The following is a 9,592-nucleotide window of genomic DNA, read 5'->3' as shown; positions in this document are numbered from 1 at the left end:
GAACCAAACCTCAGGAACCCATTTAGCTGAGGGACTCTACTGTGTCAGAGTTACTTACCCACAATTCACCTGTACATGTACATATCCCACAATGCTTTTCCAGGGAGACATGAGAGAAAAACAAAGAGCAATGAGTTCAATTTGTTTTGTTTTTTATTTTTGGATTGATATTCAAGTTGTCTTTAACATTGCAGATGTAAATTTTGTCCAAATAAATTCAACCTAAGTGACTTCTGTGTTGTTTTTTTGTATTTATTTGAACCTCAATCTGTGAAGAAATGGATGAAATTACTCTCGAAGAAAAAACAAATTCGTTGCACGTGTCAACAACGGTGGAGAAAAGTTTCTGCGTCTCGTGAGCTCAGAGCGTCCGAAGGAAGCTGTCGAGGTTTGGGACGATGTAGTCGGTGTAGTGGCCGTCGATGAAGCCCTTCCCGCTGTTGTGGATGAACCAGCAGTAAACGTTAGAGCCGCGTCGCTTATCACGCCTGTAGTCCTTCTGCCAGCCCCTGATACACACACAGACACACACAAGGAGACACACACACGTATGTACGTCAGATTTCAAACATGTAATAACCGTGTCCCATTCCCTGGGTTGTGAAGTCATCGTTCCCACTTGTGTGTTCATTGGAATGTGTTTAAAAACATGGTGTAGACAAAATGAGTTTAAACAAAACACTGAATCCACTTTATAATATTTCCATGATAGCGAAGAGCCAAGAAAAAGGATCAGGTGTGACTGACATAAATCATTTAAAAATGCTAAATCATCTCTATTGGCTAACAAGTTTTGTTTTGGCCTATGGATGGAGAAGTGACATTTGACAAATTCAGATTAGAATTAGAAATATTCAGCTGCAAAATGCAACTTCACCACTAGATGTCACTAGATTCTGATGTCAGAAACTGTCCACGTTGTTTCGACGTGAGTTGACGTTCACGTTCATTTATCTGTGTGGAGTGAACTTTTCCTCTTATTCCGGTGTCATGTGAGTCGTACCTGGTGACGAGCAGCTGGTTGCCCTTCACCTCCATGGTGGCCTCCTTCTTCAGAGGGTCGACTCCCTCGTGGACGCCGTGCACGCTCACTTCAGGCTCTCTGGAGAACTGACCTGTGACATCACAAACACACACACACACACATCCAGTTCAATGAGGTCAATTCGACTGTGATAAAACCGTGTGTTAACTCTTCAAGTCGTGAAGAGAGACGTTACCGATGAGGCCGTGCACCAGAGGCGAGTACTGGTTGGCGTGGGGAATGTAGATCCCCAGGAAGTCCACGTTGACAGGGTTTTTCTTCCACACACGGTGCAGCAACACCATCACCTGGATGTTGTTGTTCATCGTGACGGTGACGTGCGAGTTCTTCACGATGGAAATCCTCACCCTGAAACACACACACACACACACACATCAGACAGGGTCAACCAGACGTAGAAGCAGCGGCGGCCGTTGGTCTCTGAAGCGGCGGTGGTTACCCGTCCTGGGAGATCTCGGCCGTGGCGCCCCAGGTGAACGTGTGGTTGTTGCTGCCGTCGGTCATGGAGATGCTGTCGGGGCTGACGGTCACACTGAGCCCGTCGGGCTGGTAGTAGACGGAGATGGTGCCGAAGTACGTGCTGAGGTGGTTTTTGTGAAGCTTCTTGGAGCCGATCAACTGACCGTTCACCACCACGCCTGCAGGACGAGGGGGGGGGGGGCAGAGGTCAGAGGTCAGACGACAGTTGGTGACATTACATATATGTGCATTTCAAAAGGTGACACTTTAATTTGTTCTTTATTCAGTTCACATTAAGTGAAATATATCATATTTAACTTTCACTCTCTTAAATAACCGAAGAAAAATATTGGTTCGAGACAAACCTATTATAATAATTAATATTAGTTAATTTCCTTTTATATCTTAAAAATGTGTCATGTTCTCTTCTCTATCCATTTACACCACTTTCTAAACCTCAGAGAGAACCACTGTGGTGTTGTTGTGTCTCCAGACGATGGAGAGGTTTGAATCCCGGGTCTCGTACCTGCTCCGGCGTCGGACACCAGGTTGAGGATGTGACCGGGTTTGGAGTCGATGTTGAAGCAGACGTCCATGTTGCTCGTGGGCAGGTGGACGATGAAGTGAGGGTCGTTGTCCACTGGGGGAGAAACGCACCAGTTCACAGTCTGCCCAGTGGGTGTGCTGTCACAGTGTGTGTGTGTGTGTGTGTGTGTGTATGTGTGTCTGTGTGTTACCTAAGTTGACCTGCTGAGGCAGAGCCCACTCCTCTGAACCCTTCTCAGCCTGACTCGGGGGGGCCGGAGTGGTCATCTGGACCCAGGGTGGGTGCTGGTAGACGATCGTCCTCGGAGTGAGACCATTGGACGCTGAGGCCCCTCCCGCTCCTGTCATTCCTACCGAAATAAGTATTAATATACTGCACTGAGGTAAAAGTACTAAATCTAATGTCTTTAATATAAGGCTCGTTTGGAATTAAGGGAACTGACGTTGGGCCTCGGTGGAGGTGAGATTTATTCTAGTTTTACATTTAATTTAATTCCTTGTTTCTTTTCCTTTTAGAATAAACTTATTTCTAGTTTCACCCTCTCTTCCTCCTCAGTGAAACATTACATGCGGGCACCTGAGCAGCAGCCGTGCTTGGGGTCCCTCGGGGAGTCGGCCAGCAGCCGCTCCTTGGCGTCCTCGCTCTCCACCAGCAGAGCAGTGAGCGGGGTCACGAACTGATGCTCCACGGCCAGAGACATGATCTGCTGGGTGATCTTCCTCTTCTTGGCGGCTGTCGGAGCCAGAGACCTGCAGGAGACACACACTCCAGCTACTGAACACTGAAACACCCGAGTGTCAGGGGATTTCTCCAGGATTTTGTTGATTTATCTAAATGCGTTTCCACTTGTGGGCCTTTTCTCTTGTTCCCATCAACCTCACGTGTCTCTCACCTCTCAGCGATCAGCTGCTTGACGGTGATGTAGGCCCACATCTGCCTGGCGAAGCCCGTGAACGAGTGCTGCTGCTTGGCCAGCTCCATGTCCAGCTCCGCCGTGTTGGCCTCCGTCTGCAGGGTGATGTCCAGCCGGGCCTGAGGGATGAGAACCCACAACTTCTGATTGTGCGTTCACGTTAAATAAAGTTTTCCTCCTCTGAGATGGAGGTTTTTTCACCATCGCTCGTACCCACGATGCCACAGGAATCTGTCAGGGCTTAGAGAAATTGAGGAGGACTCCAACGTGTGTTTGTGTGTTTGACTCACAGCTGAGGCCGTGGTGAAGCTGGTCAGAACGCCGCTCTCGGACGGCAGCACCTTCCCAGCCACCACCAGCTCCGAGCCGCTGAAGTATTTATCGAAGCGGTTGTGGGTGACGTCGGACACGGCGTCGTCCGGGAACTGGACGGCGATTCTCCTCAGCAGCGGGGACGACACCTGGCTGTAAAACGCCTGCAGAGGAAGAGGAGAGGAAGAGGAGCAAAGTCTGTGACATGTCTAAGCCTAAGTAAATGTCATGAAGGGTTTAAATTTGATTTCAAGACAAAGTCAAATGTTCTTTGTCAATCAGGACATTTGAAGTTAACTTCTTTCTCTGGTGCATTCTACCGAAAAATGACCTAAATCTTTAAACAAAATTATGAAGCAAAAGATGGTTTCAACCTGCTCTTATTGTAGATATTTGATTTAAAAAAGTAAAACATGATTCTTCTGTACAATGGAAACAAAGGTGTTTACGGTTTTTTGTCCTTGAAAGAAAAGAAAAAGCTGAACGATGCTGTCGTACCCGCAGCTGCTCCGCGGCGTCGTGGTTGGCGTAGATCCTCTGGGCCATGCCCCTGTTCTCCATGGCGATGCGCTCCAGGAAGTCGTAGTCCACGTCGAAGCCGATGCCCAGTGAGAACAGAGAAAACTCCTCCCTCATCACTCGCTTCACGTTCTTCTGGATGGTGCTGAGTTTGATTTCTCCTGCAGAGAGAGGAAACAACGGTGGGTCAGCGGAAGATAATAAATGATTCTACATCTTAAAGGCCCGAGAGCGGATTAAACTCGGAGGAAAAGGGCCAGACTTGACGAGGTCACAGGACAAATGTGAAGTCTTTCCTCGGCTGGGATCCGTCTTACCCACGGTGGGATCCCCGTCAGACACCAGGATGATCATGGAGACGGAGCGCGGGTCGATCAACCCCTGGTTGGACGCCCGCACCAGCATCTGAACTGCTCTCATCAGGGCCTCGTTGATGTTGGTGCCTGAGGTCAAAGGTCAAATGAAAGTCATCGGAGGAAATCAAGACCTTCACCGTCACCGTCCCCTCCACTGAGGAGCTTATGTTTTCACCCTTTTTATTAGATTTCAAGCTTTTGCCCCTTTTCTCTTCCCATGATGCCTCACCTCCGTTGGGCTTGATGCTCTGGATGTACTTCTTTGCGTCGGTGACCTGAATGGACGAGCCTTGCACCAGCTCCTCGTTCCAGCAGCGCACGTTGTGGTTGAAGTCAACGATGCTGAAGTGGTCGTCTATCGTCAAGTCGTCCAGAATGGCCTGCATGGCCTCCACCGTCTGAGAGAGGAGGTGTTGTTATGACGAAGGAGCGGTGACGGACGCAAGGAGGAGCAGGAGGAAGTGGAAACAACCGTCACCTACCTGCTTCATCTTGACGCCCCACATGGAGCCGCTGACGTCAATGACGAACACGATGTTTTTGGGGAGGGGGGACAGGTTGGACGGAGCGAAGAAGTGGACAAAATGGCCGTCTGAGACCTGGAGGACAGAGAGAGGACGCTTTGAGTTCCAGTCACTTCCAGAAGCGTCTGTGGCTGTGACCCTGATGTTCCAGTGTGTGATACCTGCAGCTCTCCAGCGTTACTGTCTCTGGTCACGTCGTATTTGACAGTGAAGACGCCATCGACGGCACTGCCGCTGCAGTTCTCACACTTCCTCTGCTGCTGCAGGTTCGGCTTGAAGACGACGTGAGCCTGAAGACAAAGTGAATCAGACACACACATAGGAAAAGGAGGTTATGTGTCTCTGTTTGATTTTCAGCAGGATTACACAAAAGCTACAGAACAGATTTCCACGAAACAGGAAGGAAAAGGACACGAGCCAAGAAAGAACTTTAAATCTGAGCTCGTGATCTCCAGCGTCACCTTGTCTTTGCTGGACGTCACTTTGATGAAGTCTGAAAACTGCGAGCCGAGCGTGTTTGGTGTTTCCACCGTGGAAATTCCGTTTGGCTCGTAGATGTACACGTCCACCTGCACAGAGACGGGTCAGTGATGATCTCACACACACACAGACACACACACACAGACACACACAGTGTATACATCATCACACTCTGACCTGGAACTGAGGCACCAGCCGGCCGGGCTGCAGGTACAGCGAGTGCTCGTAGAAACCCAGCTTCCTCTGCATCATCTCCTGGTAGTGGAGCTCAAACTCGATGTGGCTGCCTGGAGGAACGTGGACTTCTGTCTTGAAGGTCTCCATGTCCTGGGAATTGGCCCTGAAAAGATACGAGGCTTCATGAAGCTGCTGAGCTCCGCATGTGATTCCTCCAGGAGGCTGGTTCAGTACCTGACGATCCCCGCTGCCTTGCCTCTGGCTCGGGCCTGAGCGTACAGGTTCCTGGCGACTGTCTTCTCCTTCACCGAGCCCAGGAAAATGATCCCGTTCACATTCCTGCAGAGAGAGAGAGTTAAACCTCGAACCACATTCTGCTGGTTCTGTTTTACCTGGACTCTGTGGACCTGTGGGGTGGGGGGGGGGGGCTCACATGGTGAAGTTGGTGATGAAGGCCCGTTTGGGGATCTGGACGTTGAAGCCGATGCTCTGGGCCGTGGTGGCCGAGTTGACCACCGAGGTCCTGACGGTGGTGTGGGCGAAGCGCGACGTGATGCGGCTCTCCATCTTGTAGCTCTTGACGGTGATGTCATCTCCACGGATGGCCTGGGGGGGGGACAGAGAGAACGAGGATGGACGAGTGGTCATGAGTCGTCCTTCATGTTTCTCACCTGATCTTCACTTGATCACTTCACTTATCTTAACATTTTAAAGTCTTTCTCTTGATTGTTTCTTATTCTCTCCAAACCGATTGATGATCAGTACAATTTATTATTCTAATTGACCACACGAGTTTATAAATGAGATCGTTTAATAAAATCAAACTTATCAGAAACATGAAGACATCACAACATGATAAGAACTAACAAACAAATGTTTTAACGTGAACTTTGACTTTTTAGTTTGGTCCACGTCCCATCTGCTAACATGGAGGAGGCCGGGTTTATGCCCTAATACCGGAGCCACATATTTTTATATAAATAATTGTAACCAGACGTTGGTTTGTTTTATTGCTTTGATATTTCATCCACTGTCTTAAATTTGTAATTGCACAGAATGTATTTTCTGTGTTTATGTTTGTGTGGCACTTTGTTGTTGTTGTTGTTGTTGTTGTTGTTGTGTCGCCTCAGTCGTGAGTTGATCTTCTTCAAATTAAAGATTTTAAGTCTGAATCGAGGTCGTTTTGTCTTTTAGAGTCCGACTCTGTTCACAATGAGTCAAAGTTCAATCATAGACATTAAGTCATAACTTGAAATATATTTTAAAAAAGGCAGAAAAACCTGAATTATAAACCTGACAAAACCACAAACTAATTCCTCCGACCTCACAGGACTGATGTGATCTCTGACGGGTAAAGAGAGACGAGCAGAGAGCAGGACGAGTGGAGAACAAAGTCAATAACCCTTCAGTCACGGGGGTCCGTCCAAACAGCAGCGCATCGATTACTAGATAAGGTTCAACTCTGTCACAGTGAAGAGGCTCCAACAACAAGACGAGAGGCCTACTTCAAAGTCTTCCTGCTCCTCGCTGGTCAGGATGGCTCTCTGAAACACACACACACACACACACACACACAGAGACACACACAGACACACACACACACACAGAAATCATCAGTGTCTCAATCTGCCTCCTGAGGAGATTATATGTCACAAATTCTTCTTGTGAAATTAAAATGCAGACGTCTGGTGGATTCTGTGTCGTCCATGTTTTCCACTGATCTGTTGCGACATCAGTGACGAAAAGCAAATTCACGTTGTGTCTTTTTTTTTTTTTTGGGACAAACTGTTCGGGGGTGAACTCACCTTGTGTCTCCCCTGAGGACGAACATCTGACTGCTGGAAGAAGAGAAACACAATTAACCCCTGAGATGATTTAATCTGGCAAAGTGGGAATAAACTGTGCTGGAATAAGAACTCGATTTTCCACAGACGTCAATTTGTGCTAATGATTAAAACCAGATTCAGTCATGTGACCTGGTTCTGGGTTTTAAAGCAACAGATCAGGAGACAGTTTTATTCTTATGTATTTTACAACATATGTATAATTTTAACTTTAGAAATGTTAAATATGTGTCTGTACTTTACTAAAGTAAATTTTTTATTAATTTAAGGGCTCAGATATTTTGATTTAATTAAAAGAAAGTAATAAATACACAAAAGGTATTTGTACTAATGATGAAAGACGGATTTGAAATTATTTATATTTTACACAACATTAATGTTGTTTTATTTCTTATTAACACATTTGATTTCATATCAACACCTAATATGTATATAAACGTAAAGTTTGTGCATTAAGGATTAAAATCTGATTCAACGATGAAGCCAAAATTACATTGTTTTATATTTCTACACATTTCTAAAACCTTCTGTTCTAAGCGAGACTTTTCAGATTGTAAGATGTGTCCCTGCTTTACAAAGACACATTTTTAAATTAATCTCAAGGGCTCAGACTTTTTGATTTCATTAGAAAACCTAATAAATACACAAGATGTAAAGTTTCCGTCCTAATGATGAAAACCGTATTCGAACCGCTGAAGGTGAATAAGACGCGTTTGTGTTTGTCTGAATGTTGTTTGCTTAACAAAGCACAAACTTCACAGACTGAGACATATTGACTCATGATGAAATGTTTGACGACAGAAAAAAACTAAGTACAACATTTAAAAGTGAGTGTTAACGTTCAAATGGAAAGATTGAATTTAAAAAAACTAATCCACACTACACTCGGAGAGAGGGAATTATGTTTGTACTTTTAACTTAGATTGATTAAAAGCATTTGGTTAAAGTGGAATAAATAAGATTTTTAAAATAGCGTCCATGATGACAAATTATTTAGATTTTACCCTCAAGTATAGAAAACAGAGTAAAAGGGATTTTTAAAGTGTGAATGATGAAAAATGAGTTTTAAAAGCCACAATCAACTGCTCTTGCAAAACAATTTCAATTTACTTTAGTCTCAATTCTCAAATTTAGAGATTAATTAAAGTTACGTCCTCTTGTCAGTGATTTAAACATTTAAACATTCAGACACGTCGTCGTCGGCTCGTTTGAGTTCTGTCCCGTAAACACAAAGTTCCCTGTGATTCTCCAACTCACTGTCTCGTCCTCCCATTCTCCATCGATCACGAACTCAAAGCAGCGGCCCTGGTGGAGCAGCAGCAGCCCCAGGAGCAGCAGCAGACGCCTCATGTTTCCAGGCCTGTGGGCTTCAAACACACACACACACAGACACACACACAGTCACACACACAGTCACACGCACACACAGTCACATGAAGTAGAAGCACACACAGCTCGGGGGGGGGGGGGAGATGCACAGTCCTTCTGCAGGGAGCCTTGTGGAAAACGCTGCCGAGCTGGAGGTTGAAATCCAGTGAACTGATCGACTCGCGGCCCCTGTCAATATTTGTTGTGTTTGGTGGAACTCAGGGAAGGAAACTTTGAAACTTGACCTGCTGGGGGGGGGGGGCGGGCGGGCAAATAGGACAAGATCTGATCACAGATCAACAAGAGGAATCACGTCAGACACAGAGTTCGAGGATCTGAGATTTAAAAAACACAGTCTGACCCTCGTGGGGCAGATTTGGTTCTAACAAAGAACTTCAATAATGTTAAAGACATTTTCTAGGGTTAAATTAGGAACGTGTAATGTTGCATCATGGCCACAAGAGAGCGGTAAAGTCAGCGTAATATCTGAGGGCTTCACCTGGGTGAGGCATTATGGGATGTATGCAGAGTCACTGGAAAACAACAGAGTAAATGCAAAGTGTGAATAAAGGAAACAACAGGACATTTAACTGAAGACTGAGTTTTTAAAATATTTTTTGTTTGAATTATTTCCCTTTGTTTATAAAGCTTTGTCTTGTGTAGTTTTAAATAATATAAGTTATAGGGAATCAATTTAAATGTTTATTATTAATTATGAGAGCAGCTCATTACACTTTATGGCTGTGGCGTGTTGCCTTCAGGTGCCTCCTGTAAACTCCAGCTCCTGTGTTCCATGAATTTCAAACTAGAAATAAATTTGTTTAAATGCTTTTCTAAGTCTAATGTTTTACGTGTCAGCCAACTACCAACTTTAATTGACTGTTAATGCTTTAAAAATACAGTAAATTACTTTTATTAAAAGCAAGAAAAAGAAAGTTGAAATCCATAAATAAACATACAGAGAAACTATCGATTGATTTTGTGTTTTTACAGGAACAGGGATTATTCAAGTGCTTGATGGTCTTGAATGTTAAATGACTTTTAATCC

At 45.3% G+C, this 9,592-nt stretch overlaps 1 protein-coding gene across 3 annotated transcripts; it reads right to left on the bottom strand.

The window, feature by feature from the left end:
- Positions 1-140: 140 nt before the first annotated feature.
- Positions 141-8,745, bottom strand: itih2 (inter-alpha-trypsin inhibitor heavy chain 2). 3 transcript variants are annotated; one of them, XM_034578761.1, is made up of 21 exons: positions 8,434-8,745; positions 7,138-7,170; positions 6,838-6,876; positions 5,766-5,938; positions 5,567-5,671; positions 5,333-5,495; positions 5,137-5,244; positions 4,837-4,965; positions 4,634-4,750; positions 4,381-4,549; positions 4,113-4,238; positions 3,775-3,956; positions 3,255-3,440; positions 2,944-3,083; positions 2,628-2,800; positions 2,242-2,400; positions 2,031-2,144; positions 1,485-1,683; positions 1,221-1,393; positions 1,004-1,115; positions 141-509 (listed from the first exon to the last, which is right to left on the bottom strand). In XM_034578761.1, the coding sequence occupies exons 1-21, from the start codon at positions 8,524-8,526 to the stop codon at positions 362-364; spliced, it is 2,841 nt and encodes a 946-aa protein (XP_034434652.1). In that variant the 5' UTR covers positions 8,527-8,745; the 3' UTR covers positions 141-361. The 3 variants fall into 3 exon arrangements, with proteins under 3 accessions (XP_034434652.1, XP_034434654.1, XP_034434653.1); XM_034578763.1 differs by having other exon boundaries at positions 2,242-2,391; XM_034578762.1 differs by having other exon boundaries at positions 7,138-7,167.
- Between the last annotated feature and the right edge of the window lie 847 nt (positions 8,746-9,592).

This window comes from Hippoglossus hippoglossus, chromosome 23 (assembly GCF_009819705.1).
Source record: "Hippoglossus hippoglossus isolate fHipHip1 chromosome 23, fHipHip1.pri, whole genome shotgun sequence".
Taxonomy (NCBI): Eukaryota; Metazoa; Chordata; class Actinopteri; order Pleuronectiformes; family Pleuronectidae; genus Hippoglossus; species Hippoglossus hippoglossus.
This window is presented reverse-complemented; position numbering and strand designations above follow the sequence as displayed.

What these genes read in the sequence shown, in the direction of transcription:
- itih2 (XM_034578761.1), bottom strand. Translation starts at nt 8,526, where the DNA reads ATGAGGCGTCTGCTGCTGCTCCTGGGGCTGCTGCTGCTCCACCAGGGC. An exon ending in GTCCTCAGGGGAGACACAAG is followed by an intron (nt 6,877 to 7,137) that starts GTGAGTTCACCC and finishes TGTGTGTTTCAG; the next exon opens with AGAGCCATCCTGACCAGCGA. An exon ending in AAGGCAGCGGGGATCGTCAG is followed by an intron (nt 5,496 to 5,566) that starts GTACTGAACCAG and finishes GTATCTTTTCAG; the next exon opens with GGCCAATTCCCAGGACATGG.